The sequence below is a fragment of the Cetorhinus maximus genome, chromosome 16 (genome assembly GCF_964194155.1).
Source record: "Cetorhinus maximus chromosome 16, sCetMax3.hap1.1, whole genome shotgun sequence".
Taxonomy (NCBI): Eukaryota; Metazoa; Chordata; class Chondrichthyes; order Lamniformes; family Cetorhinidae; genus Cetorhinus; species Cetorhinus maximus.
The window spans coordinates 11,212,336-11,233,302 of record NC_135894.1 but is presented as its reverse complement, the minus strand read 5'-3'; the positions used below and the strand labels follow the sequence as shown (position 1 = coordinate 11,233,302).

At 43.8% G+C, this 20,967-nt stretch overlaps 1 protein-coding gene across 1 annotated transcript in view; it reads right to left on the bottom strand.

Moving 5' to 3' along the window:
- Nucleotides 1–2,791: 2,791 nt before the first annotated feature.
- The window catches only part of LOC144691355 (uncharacterized), a 215,509-nt gene continuing 197,333 nt past the window's right edge, over nt 2,792–20,967 (bottom strand). The window contains exons 32-36 of the mRNA XM_078559369.1: nt 16,989–17,088; nt 15,409–15,692; nt 13,552–13,653; nt 12,178–12,324; nt 2,792–4,004 (exon numbers count right to left, since the gene is read on the bottom strand). Coding sequence (XP_078415495.1) covers nt 3,919–4,004; nt 12,178–12,324; nt 13,552–13,653; nt 15,409–15,692; nt 16,989–17,088 — 719 coding nt within the window. The 3' untranslated portion in view covers nt 2,792–3,918. The remainder of the gene's footprint in view (nt 4,005–12,177; nt 12,325–13,551; nt 13,654–15,408; nt 15,693–16,988; nt 17,089–20,967) is intronic.

Genomic DNA, 20,967 nt, shown 5'->3' with positions numbered 1-20,967 from the left:
TTCTGCAAAGCGGTCACTCAGTCTGCGTTTGGTCTCTCCAATGGGAGCAGCGAATGCAGTAGACTAAATTGAGGGAAGAGTGCAAGTGAAATGCTGCTTCACTTGAAAGGAGTGTTTGAGCCCTTGAACGGTGAGGAAGGGGAAAGCAAAGGGGCAGGTGTTGCACCTTCTGCGATTGCATGGGAAGGTGCCGTGGGAGGGGGTTGAGTGTTGGAGATGATGGAGGAGTGGACCAGGGTGTCCCGGATGGAACGGTCCCTATGGAATGCCAACGGGGGGGATGAAGGGAAGATGTATTTGGTGGTGGCATCATGCTGGAGTTGGCAGAAATGGCAGAGGATGATCCTTTGAATGCGGAGGCTGGTGGGGTGAAAAGTGAGGACAAGGGGGACCCTATCATGGTTCTGGGAGGGAGAGGAAGGTGTGAGAGCGGATGCGCGGGAGATGGGCCGGACACGGTTGAGGGCCCTGTCAACCACCGTGGGTGGGAAACCTTGGTTAAGGAAGAAGGAAGACATGTCAGAAGCACTGTTTTGGAATGTGTCATCATCGGAACGGATGCGACGGAGGCAAAGGAACTGAGAGAATGAGATGGAGTCCTTACAGGAAGCAGATGTGCGAGGAACTGTAGTCGAGGTAGCTGTGGGAGTCGGTAGGCTTGTAATGAATATTGGATGACAGTCTATCACCAGAAATTGAGACAGAGAGATCAAGGAGGGGAAAGGAAATGTCAGGGATAGACAATGTGAAAGTGATGAAGGGGTGGAAATTGGAAGCAAAATTAATAAATCTTTCCAGGTCCAGGTGAGATCATGAAGCAGCACCGAAACAGGCATCGATGTACCGGAGAAAGAGTTGCGGGAGGGGGCCGGAGTAGGACTGGAACAAGGACCAATTCAAGTGGCCTTGAAATGGGGAGCTCCCTGTATTTGATTGTGGATACAAATTCATACCAATCTATGGATGTATGTAAGACCTTGAACTCATCCAACATGGCAGGAGTCAGGCTCTGCATGGTTGATTTGCAGCTCTAAAACATTTTGCCAGGTTTATATACGGAGGAACAAACATGTCTTAACACATTGCCTTTCAGATTAGCTGCTCAGCATTTTTAAATGTTCTAGAAAGTACAAATGAAAAATACAAAACCCAATAAATGTGCTGCATTCAGACTGGAACAGATGAAAGCAATAAAAACTTTTCCTTTGAACGGGATCAACTTAAAAACATTGCAGTCCTTCTCTTTAATAAATGCATTCTTAATTATTTCATATCTATATAAACAAGGTTCACAACACACTAAAGGTCTAACAGAAACATAAACAATTATTAAAAAGTACCTACTGCCTGCAATAGGTACAGTTAATTTATAATAGAATAGTGGAAAAATATTATTCTTATATATAACTATGGATAAAAAAAAACTATACCAAGATCAAGCAAGCATTAAGAGTTAAGATGTACTCTAACATTAACAGCTGTATTTGCTGAAATTTGTAAATCCTTGTCTGGATATTTTCTGTGACATTATGTGGACCTTGTGAGGGCAGGTAGATTCCATCATGTTGCTTCCCTCCCAATCAACTTTTACCAGTGTTTCTAAACAGAGCACTTTAAGAATGGGGGAGCTAAATCCAAAAGTACCTGTTCTAGTTCACTAAAAAAGAAAACAATCAATACAATGCAGCCTTTCTGTACTTCCAAACAAGAAACTTTGTAATGTGTCTCAGCTTATTCAAAAAATAAATCTGTCATTGATTGTGGAGGAAACACGATTTGGTCAACATCTCGAAGCTGTTTGTGGGTAAAAGTTGGCTACCACGCTTCCCCACATTGTGGCTGTGACTACATTTCAAAAAGTACTTCATTGGCTGTAAAATGATTTGAGACATACTGAAGTCATGAAAGGCGCTATATAAATGCAAGTTGTTTTGTTTCAACATGCATAAGAACTCACAGTGATAAGCAACAGGAGGGTAACATTAATCCTGACTGAGGCTGAAGTATTGATTTTTCTGTCCCTTCAGACTCTCAATATTCAGGGAAGTGAGAACTTGATGTGGCATATTACACAACTTAAAAAGGTGTAACACTGACAACTAGAAAAAGAGGCTAATGAGCTGTATCAGCCTTTAAACTGAGCTGGCAGCACATTGTTTATAAAATCAGCAGCGCTTATCTTGTTGGAATGAAGGGAATGTGAAGCTTAGAGCAGCAGAAAATAAATCACTGTAGGTTTTTATTTATGTAGCTTGGACTGTATTCTTTGCAATTATAGCTGGGATGGCATTTTGTGTGCCATTCTATAATAATAGAATCAAAAGTAATATTGTAATGTAATCAGAAAATAAATAATAAAAGTGTAAAATGAAAGTTTTGCTGGTGGTTCATTGGATAAGTATGTGGATTGTTGTACACTTACAGCAGTGAGCAAGGAAGGATGTGGATCAATCTATGGTACACGGAGTGTTGGCTGCCCATGCTAGTGAAAGCTTAGCATACATTGCACATGTAGCTTGCAAGGACTAAAGGGCTTATCCTTGTTTTTAAACTCTTATACGTAGCAAGCAGCAGATTTTTAAAGTGCTGTCTTACCATGCAGGTTATATAAAATCTTGTTCCATTTAGTTCAACCTCCAAGCTTGTAAATATGTCTCGCATTTCTTCATGTATATGGATAATAAACCAAGATAACCCTACATACTCATAGAATAATAATAAACACACAGAACAACAATGCATTTTATGCATTGTGCCCATAGAATTATAAGAGAGGGGATAATGAGTAGAATGATATTGAAAGTACTGTACTTTATTGCACAGGCAGTGTGGCCTTATTCTGTGCAGTATGATTCGACCATTGTGTGAAAAAAGTTGTAACTGCTGAAGTAAAAGTTTCAGAATGGACTGAGTGACACTGTCACTCATACTTTCACATGTTAGATTTGGGAGCCTAGATACAGAACGCCAGACATTTCAAATAATCCTGTGCATAGAAACTTTCTACTAACAAACATTACATCATGATTTGCTTCTCAAGTTTTATCTCCATTGATGGACTTTGCTCAAGGTTGTGTTGAAGGAACCCAAAACTGGGTGCCACCTGTGTATAGGAATGCACGTGGAGGTAACAGAGACATCAATTCTACCATAAATGACTGAAATTAAGCACTCCTATCAGATATAATTAGTTAGGCTCTGATGTGTTGTCAGTAAACACAGATGCCAGTCAAAATTCTTCATTCAACTCAAATTGGTAAAATTAAATATCAGGCAATACCATAAATTTAATATCAGATGATAATGTAAGCAACTTCACATATATTTAAAGCCTTGTGCAATTCATCTGCAATTGTGTCAAATTGCAGCAGTTACAAGGATCAGGAATAGTGAGTTTATAAGGTGTTAGTTTTCAGTAAAATAATCACTATGATAAAACAGAAAGGGTTGCCTTTTAGCAATAAAATTGACAGTCATAGGAAAATTACTGAAAGCTTTGCCCTTTTTAGCTGAAAATTTCATTACAATTGATACAAGTTGCATTCAGCTGTGCTTAAAAGTAGTACCTTGACACCCACACAATGTTCACACTCACAGTCATCATGTAGAAACATTTTATAACCATAACTTAACACAATCAAATCTTTCCTTCATAATTTCCTTTGGAAATTGAGAACAGATCTTAAGGCTCCAAAATATATTTGTTAGGATTGCATATGCTATTAACCTTAATTCTGTTATATATAGATGCAGTTGTATTATCTATAGACTCCAAAAAACTCCTGAAGTTCAAAAACTTCAGAAAGCAAATTATTGCTTAGTTTCCATTTTCAGACAGGGTGGTTGAATACCAACTCATTGAATGGTTGTCCTTTATAATGCAGTCCAGCAGGAGGGTTTAATAATGCAATCCAGCTCTCACTTCAAGTTCCATTGTTTTCCATTTAGAAGATACTGGGTGAACACCTCAGGGTTTGTGTTGTCAGTCTTACAATAAAAACTCCCTGAAGTAAAAAGAAAAAAAAAAGCATTACACACAATTTTACAGTAGGCAGCATCTGAGGTTTAAAGTATTATTCTATCCAAAGATACAAAACCTTGCAGACTTGTGTAATTAATATTGTTCACGCACGTTAACAATTTAAAAGGATGAACACTTTAATGAATAGTGCATTGCTTGTTATGACTGATGCACTTAGTAAAGCGGAGTTATTTAAAAATCCCAGAGGGAAACTTTAAATAACTGTCATAACCTTTAATTTTAAGTGTTACGTTTGAGATGCAACCTTAAATTCAGGAATCAGGCCTTCAGTTCTTGAGGCTTTACATTAAAGTAATTGAAACATTTTATTAATTTACATAGGTTAAAATATATACACATGGCTACAAATTACTACTATCATTGCTTTAAACAAATTCCCAAACTAATCTCCATTAAGGCAACAGCAACCCAGAGACTTAACCAAACACCAGGCAAAGCATTTTCACTTTACGAATTCAAAATGAGGTTCTTTTCACTGTGGAGCCAGTTGGAGGCTTGCAGCTGCCTTTTGATCTCACATTGCCTCTGCCTGCACTCCCGAAAACTACTGAAGTTATACCTACCGCCACTGATTGAATTCAAATCCTCATCATCCCACCAGTCTCATTGAACTTTACCTTTTAACAATGTAACCCCCATTCATTGCACCAATTTTATTAGTAATATAAACATATGGCTTGGTAGCTGCTCGAAAGGCATCAAGTTTTTACCCCACCTCTTGAATGCTCTATTCAAAAAATGCAAATACACCCTACCTCTCTGTTTACATCTCAAAAACTAGTACATATCAAAGCACCCAGACTAGCTGACTCCAATCCAACCAATACATACCCATAGGCTAAACTTCCATTCCAAAAGAAAAACATTTTCCAAAATATTATTTACATTAGTAGCTTCATGACATGCTTCAGTTTAAGTTGCTGTTGGTTAAGTAACACAGTTTGAGTTATGTTGATTTGGTAACTACTTGTGTTACAATTGTGTTACACATTTTGAAATAGTGTCAGTTTGCTACAGCTGAGTTAGGATTAGATTCTAACATAGTGATAGTTATTAAATAACACAATTCGAACTGTAATTGACTCAATATACAGGTACCAATACTTAGGGGAACATGGGGAGGGAGCAGGGATATTTTTGATGGGGAGGGGAAGGGGCAGCCCACAGATGCCTGAAGTGGGGATATTCTGCCATATTTAAAAAGGTTTTTTGCTCAGTTTTCCAGTCTAGCGGCTGTTGGATGGAAAACCAGTGGTAGAAGGGCCACAGCTGGGGACCACTGGGGACACAGGTAACCGGGAAACATTGTGGATTGGTGAGTGCGGGAAGAGTTGGATGGTCAACTGGGGGTTGGGGGGGGGGGGCGGTGGGAATGGGTAAAGGTCCTGGGTTTAGGGAACGGAGGGATTGTCTAATCTTGACAGAATATTTTTTTGAAGTATTGGGGGAAGCATCCAGTTCTTTCTGCATCACAGGTACTACTCGAAAAGCATTAACCTATTGTATTTGTCTACACCCACCTTACTTTAGCTGCCAGGTCTCTGGAAAACACAGCAGGGGCCAGCGTTAATGTCACAAAATCCGGGGAACCCAGCTTCATTAGCATGTTTTAATCACTGAGCCACCTCACGTTATTTGTGGACCTCTCAAATACATGGTAGTCAAAACTGATGGAGGACCGGTGGGTTGGAATCAGGTCTTATAGATTTAATGTCCCCTTCCCTCCCTCCCCTAGCCCTCACCCCTCCCCCAGCTACCTCCTACCTATTGTGGGGAGAGGGTGATGGGGCAGATTAAAACTTGCCCCCCGCCCCCACCCACAGTTTCACCTAGTGTCAGTTTTGTAATGCTTTTTGAATTAGTATTAGTTTGCTAACACTAATGACAACTTGCTGATAAGGTTATTCTAATAAAAGAAACATATTACAAATCCATATTGAAGTTGTTGGCTACTGCATCAGTCTAACCTCCCAACCTCCCTCCCTTTCACTGCACTCCCTCTCTAAGCAGGGTTAATAAAAGATTTTTGATAAAATTAGTTATTGTGGTGATAACTATTATTAGTACATTCAAAGAGACAGATAACAGTTGAAGCAAGATAATATAGCAGGTGAGAAAGAACAGAACATGGTCTTGTTAAGTGACTTTTAAGAGTGCCTAATGTCAATAGCCCTAAAGCTAATGCAGATGGGATAAGCAAAATGTTAATTAATATTGGAGCTTGAATTCCTTTGTGCAGTATTTTAATTCACCATTAATGTATTTAGATGAATTACCTTTTTTGTCAGTGTTAACGTTAAACAGGTTACTGTCAGGGTTAAGATGATGCAGACAGGGATAGATCGTGTCTTTGTGCGATTCCATGTAATGGGTCATTGTAAATTGGCTGTCCCTGTCCCTTTTACATCTCCCCTCACTTTCACTTCCATTGACTCTGACTATTTCTGTTGTCCATCCTGTTGTAAGAGACTAGTATGTTTCATGCACCTGAATGTGGAATTGTGGAGCTCTGTCACCACTCCCACTGTCCCAAGTGAATGGCATGAGCTGGGGCTCCTCACTCAGACACTGACAGTGCTGCACTGATGAACGCTGGGCAATAATAGCAGTAGAGGATGCTTAAGTTTAAAACAGTTAACAAGTGTTCCTAATATTGAATGTTAGCCCCACCTTCCTCAACTTTATCTCCTTCCTCCTTGCTACATATTGTGACTCATGCTGGGTCAAGTTCCACAGGCATCAGCAGCCCTCAATCAAGTGCCACTGTTCTTGAGCGAATCACAATAGTCAGTGGTGTTAAGGACTACCTGAATGTAGGTAACCATCAGTGCTGAGCCATATCCCTTGATTAAAACATACAAGATCCTGAGGGGTCTTGACAGGGTGGATGTGGAGAGGATGTTTCCTCTTGTGGGAGAACCTAGAACTAGGGATAACTGTTTAAAAATAGTGGGTTACCCATTTGAAACAGAGATGAGGTGAAATTTTTTCACTCAGAGGGTCGTGAGTCTTTGGAACTCTCTTCCTGAAAAGGTGGTGGAAGCAGAGTCTTTGATTATTTTTAAGGCAGAGGTGGATAGATTCTTGGTAAGCAAGGGGGTGATAGGTTATCGGCAGTAGATGGGATACAGATTTCAGATCAGCCATGATCTTATTGAATGGCAGAGTAGGCTCGAGGGGCTGAGTGGCCAACTCCTGCTCCTTGTTTGTATGTTCGTATGTATCCCGCCTGCACCCAACACCAAAACCCAAAACTTTGGTCAGAGGTCACTGGTGGTCATCAGGAATGGGATCCTTTGCTGATTTTCTCCCTCTTGGCCAAGAACAATGTGCCCAGCAATCTGACCCAGCACACTGGCTGGCGTGGCACTTACAAGGGGATTGAAACCTTTCTGGTCCATAGAAATCAGAATCTCACACAAAGTGCATTTATTTACTGAATACCATTCAGGTAAACAAACTACAAGCCTTCTAGAATTTCTACATGGAGCAAAATTCTTTGACTCTTTCAGTACTTCTTACTCCATGGAAACTAAATTTAAAGAATTCTTCCAGAAGAAAGAACAGTAAAACTTGGAAAAGACTGGTACCGGTCCAAACTGGTCTTGTATACCTTAAAATGGAACACCAGTGTAGATCAGTAACAGTGATTTCCAAGTTTAACTGTTTGTTCCTGCAGCCAGCCAGACATGTGTTTCAGCAAAAAGTGTTTTTATTCACAGCTTTTGAAAAGTCTAATCAAATGGCTGATTGCTGAATTGTTATCTTCATAACCATGTATTTACTTTCCAATGTTAAAATACGAATCTGTTAACTCATGGGAGGATGACTGGCACTTTTTACAGTAATGCCAAGATTTTTGTTAAGCCCAGGAAAAACAGAACGAACTTACATGCTTGAGGGGTGTGAGGTTGCAACTTTAAAGCTTAGCACCTATGAGAATGGAATCAGAACCAAATTACTCATGACCAGCCAAACTGTAGTAAATGCTGTCTCCCTACAAGTAAATCAGTACAGCAAAATAAAAAAGAAGCACAACACTGCAACAAGGGAGAACATGTTTAATGTTAGAAGCTTCGTTTAAAGTCCATTTCAAAAACCACAGTGCTAGGATAAAGCTTTACCCATGAATTTCTGTTGTGTGCATGTATCTCTCACCTTGAAATCCAATTATCAAGCTCATATGAAGCAAAAAGGCATGTATTTATATAGCACCTGTCATTACCTCAGTACATCTCAACATGCTTTACAGCCAATGAAATGTTTTTGAAGTTTATCTACTGTCATAATGTAAGAAACATGGCAGCCAATTTGTGCACAGCAAGATCCCACAAACAATAACATGATAATGACCAGACAATCTGCTTTATGTCAGTTGAGAGATAAATATCGGCCAGGGTATCTGGAGAACTCCCCTTCCCCTCTTCAAATAGCGCCGTGGGATTTTTAGGTTTCCAAAATGGCAAACGGGGTTCCTGTTTAACATCTCATCAGAAAGACAGTATCTCTGATAGTGCAGCACTCCTTCAGAGCTCCACTGGAGTGTCAGCCTTGATTTTGTGCTCAAGTGCCCGGAATGGGACTTGAACCCACTGACCTTAGTCTCAGAGCTGAGGATGCTACCATTGAGTCTCAGCTAAAATCCTTGTTAAGGAATCTGACTTGTAAGGATTTCAACAGCATTTAGTAGACTAAAAATCATTGTTATGCAAGGATTACACGTGGTGCATGGTTCCAGCTGACTTGAATACTTTAATTACAACATAAGTGTTCCTGTAGCCAAAAAACAATTATATTCTGAAGTAGCAATGGGCATATGTTCAACTTTTATAAAGAGGTGCATTAAATTTGCTATTTTTTATTTATTGTTACAGTAAGAAATGCTAATTACTGCAGTTTTCCATTGGGTAAATTTGCTCTATCTGATTTCATTAGCTTTACTAACAACAGCCACGTCAATCACGATTCACCTCCTATAATGCTCATTAACAGCTACTTAACTAGTCAAGCAGTAAGCCCAAATGGATGGTGAACTGAGTGGAACAGTGAATGTGCACAGTTCAATTCACTGGCATGGCTATTTTGATTGACTGGTTTATAGACGCGTGGCAATGGAACCAAAGCATTGTCTTTTATATCTCCAATCAGCTTTTGAAATCAGAAACATAGATTAAACTGCAAACCATGTTTCTTTACAATGATGTGCTTCGTCTGCTTGTGTAGTTTGGATTGAAAATGATATTTACGTTAATTTCTTGGTTAATTTTTTGTCATTGCAATAATTTAGATAAAATTTCAAACACTAAGGCCTGAATTTTGAATTGCAGACAGAATGTGCAAATGGTATCAGAGGCCTGAATCCGGATGCCTCACCCTTGAGCCTGGCCTCCCCCATTTTCACAGGGGATGGGGGAAATGGGGGCAGGTTATAAATCACACATCCATGGTTCACAGGGGAAACTGCCCATATAAGTCAAGATGCCCTTTTGGATAGGTAAGATACCCCTTTGGATAGACAGGTCACCCGTTTGGAGATGTACCCCTTTGGATATGGTCCTGGGACACCTTTGGGAGAGGTAAGTCACCCTTTGGGACAGATCTGCTGCAGGCACGATTGTGTGACAAAATGTATAAACTCATTGAAATTGTCCAAGCTGTCAAAGAACTGTCAAGCTGTCAAAGAACCGTAAAAGCTCATTCAAACTGTCAAAGCTGCCAAGGTATTTAACTCTGCTGGGCTATAATTTTTTAAAAAAGTATAGGGCAGAATTTTCCTTTCATCGGGTGGGTGTGGCGGACAAGCCCAGGAGCAGCTGGGAAAAGGTCCGTTTCCCAAGACCGGCCTCCGACCACGATTTCATGCTGGCTGGCCAATTAACGGCCAGCCAGTGTGAAAGGTGTGCTAAGGAGTTCAGTGCTGCAGGGGTGGGGGTGGGAGGAGTGCTAAAGTCTGTGTAAGCGCAGGGCAGTGCACACTGAAAGCTCCCTGAAAGCACAGAGCTGCCTCAGGAAGCTGAAGAATTGTGGATTCAAAATTAAAGGTTTTAAAAATGAGAGAATCATGTCCTCGCATGTGACTCAGTCACATGAACAGGGGCACATTAAAAATGATGTTTAAAAACTTTAATTTATTTTTTAATTACTGTTGGAAATCTCATCCCCACCATGGAAGAGGGTTCCTAAAAAATGCAAAAGCCGCCCAGCCGATTCGCCCACCGCCAACCGAACAGTTGACTGGGCAGCAAAAAATAGGTCTAACTTAATTGATTAAGGGCCTTAAAAGGCCTCTTGCTGACTCTCACACCGCCCACCAACCGAAGTATGGCGAGAGTGTGCGATGGCATTGGGACGCTAGCCCAACGACATCGTGCATTATTTTATGCCCAATCGGGTTGGGCACTCACCCGCCTGCGGGACATAAAATCCTGCCCATAGATTTTTTTTTAAAAAAATCAGTGCTTGATATTTCACTGTCTGTTGACATGAGCCTAAGGATGATCATTACAGAATTTGTGCTGCATGACTAATTTTATAACCTAACATTATCACAGTGGGGTGCCTTTTAAATGAGCAGTTTGATTGACAGCTCCAGGTGGTTATTGAACAGAAATGTTTGTTTTCATAAGAGATTAGTTGAAGGAATTTCAATGTATTGAAGGTTTTTTTGGTCAATTAGATTTTTAAAAATAGTGACATCATCAATAGATGTGTAACTTTATTTTATGTCAGCATGGCTCCTGAGGTTTTCCCATTGTGGGTACTAGATGAGTTGGCATGGAGGGGCTAAGAGCAAAGTGTGGCGGATGGGGGGCATATGGTGGCATGCGTTGGCACTAAGATGGCATAGGGTGGCATAGGGAATATGAGGGTCCATGGGGGTGGGTGAGGGCATGAGGTTGATATGGCTGGGGAATGGGGACTGTGTGGGTGGGTGGTGAGAGGGTGTGAGGAGTGAGGGCTGGAGGACTGTTTTTGTTTTAATCATTTTGAAAATAAATTCAACAAAGCTTTGAAGCACGTGGCAGCCTGGGGGGCAGCAGGCCTGACTTCTAACCCAGTCCACCCACCCCCCCCTCCCCCCACCCCCCCACCCCCACCCACCCCTCCACCCAACCCCCGCCCAAAAGAGTGAAAATCCCAATTTTCCAGGCCTCGTTTACCCAGGTTGGGATCGCGGTGCCGGGAAATGTCCCTTTGCTGCCGGGAGCAAAAATCCTGGCCTAAGATTCTCCATTTCCTTTGAGGGAAATTGGAACATGCAGCTGCAGCTGCTTCTAGCAGTTTACTGCCCATTTGTTTGACGTGCTGGTGAGTGGAGCTGTGCTCAGTTGTTTAACATACCAGAGTTAGTACAGTGGCCTGTAACAGCCGGATGGTAGTTGGTGAGGGAGATTGTGGAGTGGTTTGTCTCCAAGGCAGTCTTGTACCCTAGCACGTTCTGTTACCAACAGCAACACTGAACCATTTACAGCATTAATGTACTAATTACAGCAAGATCCACATTGAACAGAAATCTGCAAAAGAGTTTAGCTGCCTTATCATAGAACTGACTCCAACTTAATGGTTGGGCTGATTCTTACTTGGTTGTTTTAATTTACCCCAGTTAAAAAAAAAACTGGCTTATCTACATGATTTTCCCTGAAAACTCATTGGCAAGGCTTGCAGGCAACAGCCAATTAAAAATAACTACTTTATTATCCATTTTACTTGTCCTATTTTGGGGAGTAGTGCAGACAAAGGAAATGAAATGATTTCAGCTTATCTCTGGATCTTCTAATGCTCATCCTGCTATCATTGGAGCTAAGCAGCAGAAAACATTGCCTTAATCAGAGTCAAACAATTACAGCACTGAAGGAGGCCATTCAGCCCATCTTGCCGGCATCAGCTTTTTGAAGGAGCTGTCAAATTAGTCCTGCTCCCCTGCTCTGACCTCATAGCCCTGTATTTTTTCCTTCTCATGTATGTACCTCATTCCCTTTGGAAAATTATTACTGAATCTACATTTACTGCCCCTTCACATAATGCATTCCAAGCCTAAACATGGACATCAAATTATAACAAGCTGAAACTCATTATTCCGTTATAACTCAGTCAAACAGCAATCGCCAGATACATATCTTGTTGGCTATTCTCACCATTCACAATGGGGTGACAGGAGTAGTCCCGGACTGGATAAAGGGAGGAGGTGGACTGTAAGGAGTTATTTGAAGTTGATGACAGAGAGATGGCTTGGACCAGAGGCTGCAGCTTCTTTGTGTTATTTGTTGCTGTTCTGCTCCAGTCTGTCAAATAAACAACAGTGTATTTAAAGAAGATACCCTGAGTTGTACCGCAAGATCATATACAAATGCTTCCCGTTCCTTTTCTACTTTAATCGTTTTCATTGGATTAATTTTCTCTTTGGGCAATAGTGTAAAATTTGCAATATTGACTCTGCCAACTGTTAGACATTGGGAGCGATATCTATTGGATGGCTGCATTGCTATTTCCTGGTTTATTCCTGATGGCAATGCTTTGACCACTCAGAGTCAACCTGCCTGGTTTGAATTTAAACTAAAGCTTGGAAGTTAATCGTTCGCTGGTGCATTCTCCATGGCCTCTACCAGAGTCCATTTGCTAACCAGTCAGCACCCTCTTCTCATGCAGTATAAATTGTTCTTCCCTTTGATATTTGGTATTCTTGTGAATCTGTCCTGATGAATGCAAAATGAAAAGCTTTGATAGCATGTCTCTTTTTTCAGCGATACTCAAGTTCTCTACTACCAAGCAACTACTTTAAAATTTCTTTTATTTCTGTTATTGAAATCGGAAGGCAGACACCTGATGCAAGTGGAGGAAGTCAAACAATTCCACTGAGCTGTTGGGCAGAAAATAGTCAACCAGTAGCTCATCTCATTTTCCAGGGTTAGCATCTAATGGCTAAAACTTTCTGGAACAGCACAAAGCTAGTTTGTTAGCTAAGTGGTATTCTCTTTAATACCCTGTTAAATAAGTGAGTGTGCAACATGGTGAGAGGAGTGGTTATCATGAAATAGGTCTTCTTGTTTACAAGGACTTTATTGCAGCGGTTTATTTTCATGTATGTTGTTATCTTCAAAGTGCCTGGCACTTGCAAAGTTCACCCTATGAACTAATGATTTTAGTTCTTCACAGTGCAAAAGAATTTCAGAAATAGTAAGCACCTTGAAAAACAAGGTATATGTAGGGTTTGGGTCCAGGTATATTAATCCAGAAGTTCCAATTTTGACTTCATTGGTGAATTATATAATCAGTGCCTAGAGTGATACTCAATAAGGTGGTCGGGCTTCATCTATGAAGTGGATGAAAAATAATTCACTTCCTGTACTTGGGAAACTAAAGGAGGAGACCATGTTCTATCACACTGTGATGCAGCATGATACACCATTCCTGGGAGTGGCCCTCCCAGGTAGACGTTGGTTGAGGAATACTAAACAATGTGACAGGTACCTGAGAATATGCCTCTAGTTGCTATTTTAAGACTGTCTCACCTGAATTTTCAGCTAGCCTCAACTTGCCACAGCATAGATACCTCCTCCACTGTTTCTGAACAGTTTCTTTGGCCGCACAGTGAAAAATGAAGATAAAGGTTCCTGCACAAAGATAAATTTGGTTAATTTCCTTTTTTCTTTATTCATTCATTCACATTGTCACTGGCAAGGCCAGCATTCATTGCCCATTGTTAATTGCCCTTGAGAAAGTGCTGATGAGCTGCCTTCTTAAACCACGGCAGTTCATGAAGTGATGCTGCTCCCACAGTTAGAGAGGGAGTTCCAGGATTTTGACCTAGCAATGATAAATGAACAAGATATATATATTTCCAAGCCAGGCTAGTATGTGACTTGGAGAGGAACTTGGAAGTAGTGGTATTCCCATGGGCCTGATGCCCTCATCCTTCTAAATGGTAGAGGTTCTGGGTGTGCAAGGCACTGTTGATGAAGTCTCGGCAAGTTCCTGCAGTGCATCTTGTAGATGGTGCAACCTGCAACAACGGTACACTGGTGGTGGAGGGAGTGAATGTTGAAGGTGGTGGATAGGGTTCCAATCAAGCGGGCTGCTTTGTCCTGAACTTCTTGAGTGTTGTTGGAGCTGCACTCCTCCAAGCAAGTTAAGAGTATTGTTACAGTTTTGAGGTCTATAAGATTGTTATGTTTTGGGACTGTATCTTTAGTTTAAGGTAAAAATGAAGGGAGTCATGTGACCTGATCTGAAGTCTGCTTAACAACAGGCCTGGGTGACGTGGATGTTAAAGATTAAGGGGAAACCTGGATTGTTTTGCTAGAAAGAAGCATGTGGGCTGCATGGTGATAAGGTACAGTGTATTGAAATAAACACAGAGGAGCTTGCCCTACACGTGTGATCCTGCTAAAGGGGAAGTTACTGAGCAGGGGAGATTTAACGGAGTTGTTCAAAATTATGAAGAGCTTTGGTGGAGTAAATAGAAACACTACCCGAAATGCTGGCCATAATCCTAGGCCCACCTCCTGGAATCACATGCCTGAGGGCCACTGTGACTCTAGCAGTGGCCGATATCGTACACCTGTAGGCTCTGATGTGACACCAGCTCTATTATAATGAGACCTGAGGCCCAATATCTGGCGAGCCTCAGCATTCACCTTTCAGGCAAAGGAAATGATGAACCAGAGGTGCAGGGAAAGCCCCCAATTTCTGTGCCTGTGAGCTGTCCTCAAAATGTTGGCTGATTGCCAACACATGCCAACACTGCCGACATGCAGTGGGCAGAGCAGGCACACTGATGTCGCTGGCAAGAGGCCTGATCAATTTTCATGTGCAGGCCACATTTGCATTCATTAGCCACCTGCTTTCCCACTTCGAAGGTCTTGCTGACTGGAGTGGTCTTTAATTCTAGCATTGATGTTCCTCCAAGCCCCATAATAATCATTTGCAAACCTTTTTACCCCTTTTGCTGAGTGGCTTGCAGCAGCTCTGCAAGGGCCTCTGGTTAAGCCACTCAAGGCTAAGTCCCAACGGGAATAGCATGCATGGTCCATATCTCCAATGGTGGCTGACAATTGCACTGGGATCTTCTTGACAGTATAGGAATCATATTTTCATGGACTAATGAGGTGCCAACCTATTTACAGCAGATGTCTACATATGGCCACTCATGTCAAAGATCCCAGCAGACTGAATACCAGCGGGAAAGACAGATGTGCCAAAACGTTCATCACACAACATCTTCCTTCCCGCCCAGCAATACAGCCAAATGCCAGGGCCAGTCCTCTGGCGAACTGAATGGGTCTGACTGGCAGGACGCAGTCAGTTACAGTGGTTAATTTTAACAAGTGTTTGTTCAACTGAGGCAGCAAAAATTAAAGTGGGTGTACCTTGTAGAGTATTGAAGATGGCAAAGAGGTAGATAAACGCAAGGTTAACTGGGCCCCATGCAAAGAAGGCAAATCCCCAGGTGATTCCTAGTAAGAAGGTGAGGCCAGCCACACTTCTCAGGTCTCGTAACACGCTGCTCTGTGCATTGCGATGCATCTTCTTGCTTTTCAGTTGGCACAGTTGAATCAGGACCACAATGAACATACTGAGGTTCACGAGGAACATTATGCAGAAATAGCCAACCACAGAAACATAAAACGCTGTGTCATTGTTGATCCAGCAGCTAAAATGCAGGAGGAGAGCACAAAAGAGATTAAAAAATGGTTTTAAGATCTGTCGAAGATATTTTTTATTTAAACAAAAGAACAACAGCAACTTGTATTGTAATAGCATCCTTAACATAATAAAACATGTCATGGCACCTCACAGGAGTGTTGTCAACAAAATTTAACATTGAGCTACATAAGTAATTATTACAGCTTTCAATTCCACGTTTCTTAAAGTCAAATAAGAGCAATTAACATGCGGATCAATCAATTGTGAGCCAATAACAATGTGTTTGTTCTCCCAGTTCACTTTGCTGTCCACCAATGCAATTGATTTTTACTGGATTGTAGCTCGAAGGGGTACCAACTTCCCTTCAACATGTTGCTCAAGGCATCACAACTGAATCTGCTCATTCACCTGCTCAAAGATACACTGAAGGAGCAACCTGTTCTCAGGAGGTGCCTATGGCCACTCATATCGAGGAGCCCATCAAAATAGTGACAGCCTGAATGCTAGTGGGAAAGGCAGCAATAGGTGCTGTGCCAAAATGACCATCCGACAGTAAAGCCAAAAGTCAGGGCCACCTTAGTTAAATTTGTTCCCTTTCTTAGCTCAGGGAACTGAGGCCAATGAGTTAACTCCCACTAGATTTGCCTCTCCCGTCCCCACCTCACATTCAAGAATTTGGGCCTGGAGCTCAGCAGGCCTTTATAGCTGTGACACACCATTTGCCTCCACTAATTTTAATGGGTAGAAATCATGTGAGCTGTGACTGGCATTTGGTACCCCGTGTGCAATATATGTTCCTGTTACTCAAAGCTCTGCTCTGGGACTCTCCTGAGGTTGGCTGAAGCATATTATTGAGGCAAATCATTAAAATGTGTATTCCCTGCACCAATTTCCCTCACCTAATCACAAATAAATTGGGGAGAGAAGGAGAATAGAATTATATTTTTCCTGGCTAATTATAAGATCAAACTGCTTATAATATGAAGTGTATTCAGTAAGGAATCTCATTTTATTTTGGACTAGTTAGGTGCTACTAAAGATCTCAGTGCCCGTACTAACAATTAAAATGAATAATAACAACTAGAAGGGCCACCTTCTGCCATGTGCCATGTATTACAAGGTTGTAAATGTGTTTACGATTTCACTTCATTTAGTGCCCAGATGGAACATTTCACAAGAGACAGTGTAACGAGTGCATAAATAATATTTGTATTGCTATTTATCTGAAATGAAAACACAGCAGTACAAAAGAATGTAGTTAACTGTTTGATACCAGCAGCCATCCTCCAGCTTGCTCACTTACAATGCGTCCAAACTGCTATTGGTCTGTTTTCCATATTCTCCAAATCCATAGTTTTTTGTATCAGTGCAAAGTATAATGGCCACCACCACAATAGGAATGCCTAGTTAAGATAGGAAGAAGAAAACTGTTAGCAAGCTCCATCTTCATAGCTGTCAGTTGTACAGCAGTAATTTAGCCCAAGTATTTCCGTATCAATGCTATTACTGAACAGTGAATCCTTCTGCAGTTCAGTACTGAAATAAACCAAGAATAATTCATTGAACCCTGTAGTATTTGAGATTTGCACCATAAAACATAAGGCAGTCATTCAGATCAATCCACTCGCACTTGCAGAAATATTTCTCTAAATGTGATGCTATTGTTACAAATGTGAGGTTTTATATGATTGTTGTGATTTGTGACTGTGGGTGGAATTATCCCAGATTTGCACTAAGTGCGGTAGCGGGCATGTAAAAAGACGTTTCACGCTCCAGCTGCAATAGTGGGTTTTCACGCCATATCGTCCCAAACCCGCCGCATTAGTTATACATTCCGGGAAACACATCGTTTCGATGGCGGGCGGGCTCTCATTTGCCCGCCATACCATCACGTCACTGCTTCATCACGCCAGGCGCCTTATTTAAAGTCCAGCCTCACGCACACCTCTCAGTGCTTCCAGCCCACGACTACTGCAGCGACAGTGTCCACGAAAGGCAAAAAGACTGCAGCCCCCAGGCTTAATGACGTGTCACTGGAATGTCTTTTGGACATCGTGGAGGCCCGCCCATAGTGTCCTCTACCCCCGCTCTGGCCACACGACAGACAGCGGCATCACCAATCTAGCATGGCAGGCAGTGGCACCAATGCCCTGCAAAAGAGGACAGCCACCCAGTGCCACTACAGGATGAATGGCCTCATCTGTTCCACCAGGGTAAATCACTCTTCTCATCGCTCTCAACTCACACACTCACAAACCATCAAACATCCACAGGGATCTCACACCTCAAGGGACAACCCCACTAACTCTCACACACACCCTCACATCTCCATCAGGCTCATATCCTCTCGAGCTCACATCCTCATCCTGTCCATGGCTCCTCTCACCACACAAACATTCCACTCAGTGCCATGTGTCCTGCTCACACTCTCTCCATCTGTTTCCATGCTGGAGAAGCTGGCTCACATCAGCAGGGAGAGGTCCCAGCCCGTGGTCCACATTAGATCCCTCACTCACTTTGAGGAGTGTGCCATCTCGCTGACTGGTGAGGACGTGGACCCTGCCTGCGGTGACAGGGAGGTTGGTGGTGAACACCCACCTGAGGATCCTGCACCACATCATCCCCCTCTCAATGCAACTGTGAGTGCTCTCTCTCCTGCTTTTGACCGTGCTGCCAAGTACTATTATCTCTACTTTGGTTCACAGGGAGCTCTGCCAATGGACCGACACCCTCAGCCAGCCAGCCCCTCAGCTCCATCCAGGAACAGTCCCTCATCTGCAGCCAAGAAGACACCTCCTCTAGTAAAGAGATAGAAATAAGCAGCCTGGAAGACCCATCACAGCGCTTACCCACACCCTCCACCAGCACAGAAACACACATTTCAGTGGGACCTAGATCTAGAGCAGGCTCGGGTTCACAATCTGGTGGTCACTGCACGGACACATGTCCGCAGCAGGGGGAGGCAGGTTCAGCCGAGCTCCCCGGCACTCGGAGGACTGCTGGGGAAGAGACATCTGTCCGGGTCAGATGACGAATCTCTGGATTTGGCCTTCCAATTCATCATGGAGAGTCAGCAAAAGGTGGGGGAACAACACGCAGAGTATTGGAAGCTCTCAACAGAGTGGCATGTGAGTCAGAGGAGTGCGTCCGCCTGTTGTCTGATGAAGCGGTGCCCACATGTGCGTGTGTGGAGGTCTCCATGAGGGGGAAGGCAGATTGCATGGAGACCCTGGTCCAGCAGAACACGGAGATGTGTGCAGATCTGCACTCCATCGCAGGAGCTTTGGGTGAGTTTCTTCAGTGGCAACGCGAGAGGGAAACAGGGGCACCTCGATCCCCCTTCTAGGACCCGAAGGGAGGAGGGGCAGCAGCTGGACACCCCTGGGTCATCTCAGAGGCTGTCCTCTCCTTCCAAGTCCCCTTTGCCTGTGAGCCCCTCAACCTCATCCCCTATCACCGCAGGAGGAGCAGCCAGCCGGCGAGTGATTCTGGAGGGAAAAGTATGTTTGTGGCAGGGCACACTCACCTTAATGTCCCGAGCATTTTGAATGCTGGCTGCTAGGGTTCACTTTCAGTTGTCCATCTGAGCTGACCTGCATCTCCACCCACCCAATGAGCACATTCCCACGCAGCACCTGATCTCGCCCACCATGACTCTCATTTCGTTTCACTTTCGATTTAAACAGCATGGCCTTGATTCAGTTTTTTGTAAGCACCCCAAACGTTTCCTCTCCCCCATCACAGTTGATCACCACCCCCCACCCCCGCCAGCATCATCTTCCACCTCCCTCCGTGACCTACCAGCCCCAACCCTTTCCCTTCCGGGATGTCCAGGTGAACGTGCACATTTCGTTCTTTCCTGAAAAACCCACCCCCATCCACATTCACCTCCCCGACCTCCTCCTTCCCACCCCCAGGGTCCTTGTCTGCCTCCGAGTCCCCACCTACCACCCTCGCTGTCCCTTCTACCACCACTGTCGAACCCTCACTGACCCGCCCTACTGCTTCACATTGCCCTCGGTCATTCTCACCATTCCTTCATACCAAGCCCACCCTCAGTTCGATCCCCAGGAGGCACTCATGGACCTAACAGACCCCTCCCTGGCACCTTCACCTCCCCCATCAAGACCCCTTCCCCCCTCCAGACCCCCCCCCCCACCCTTGGAACCCCATCCCCCCCCGCAAACCCCTTCCTCCCCCTTAGTCCTCCCAACCCCCTGGACTCCCCCCAAGCTTAGTCCCTCCCCTTCCTGACTCCTTCCACCACCCATCACTTCTTCCGCTACCCTTAGTCCTTCCCCCTCCCTGACTCCTTCCTCCAGCCTTACCTTTTCCTCCAGCCTCACTTCTTCCTCCAGCCTTACTCCTTCCTCCTCCCTGGCTCCCTCAGACACCTTCCTCTTTAGCTTTACTCCTTCCCCCTTCCCAACTCCTTCCTCCACTCTTACTTCTTCATCCTCCTTTACTCCCTCCCCTCTCTGCACTCCCTCCTTCCCCTGGACTCCCTCCCCTCTCCATATTCCTTCCCCTGCACACTCATTCCCTTACACCTTCCACCCCCCTTACACCTACCTCCCCAACTGCCGTCTTCTCCCCATTAACCCCACCTCCCCCGTACACCATCTCCCTGTACTCGCTCCCCCCACTCCCATCCTCCGCCCAACACCTTCATTTCCCCCCTACCAACCTCACCACCCTCCCTGACACCTCTTCCTCTCCCAGCCGATCCTAGACCTTCCTCTTCCACTCCCTCGGCCATCATGTATTGTGAGCAGATCCTCAACAATGACTTTCCAATTTTGCTAAGCTACTTTGCATCAGAGCCATGTCCATGAGAATCCACCCATCATGCCATGGATGTTCCTCCAGCGTGTCGTTGCTGTTGGGCTCCAGCATCTTCTGCTCCTCGGATGCCCGCGATGTGAGCAAGACCCTGATGGGTAAGTCCCAACTTCTACACACCACACTTGTCAAGACGTGTTCTACACCGGCGTGCTTTCCCACCCATGTGGATGGATGATCCAGCGGGGGCGGGGTGGGGGGGAGACGATTCCAGCGGGCTGGCCTTCAAATGAAATGCTGATGTATTACAATGAGCTCCCGACGTCCAGTGGTGGAGGACACGGCCCACCATCGCCGGGCTGAGTGGACAATCGCAAACTGGTTTCACGCCATTGTGAAACTGATCGCACCATATTTTCCGCTCACACTACTGAACACGCCCGATGCCAGTGGGCATGGAAAATCCCGGCCTGTGTCTTCAGTTAGAATGGAAGAATGAA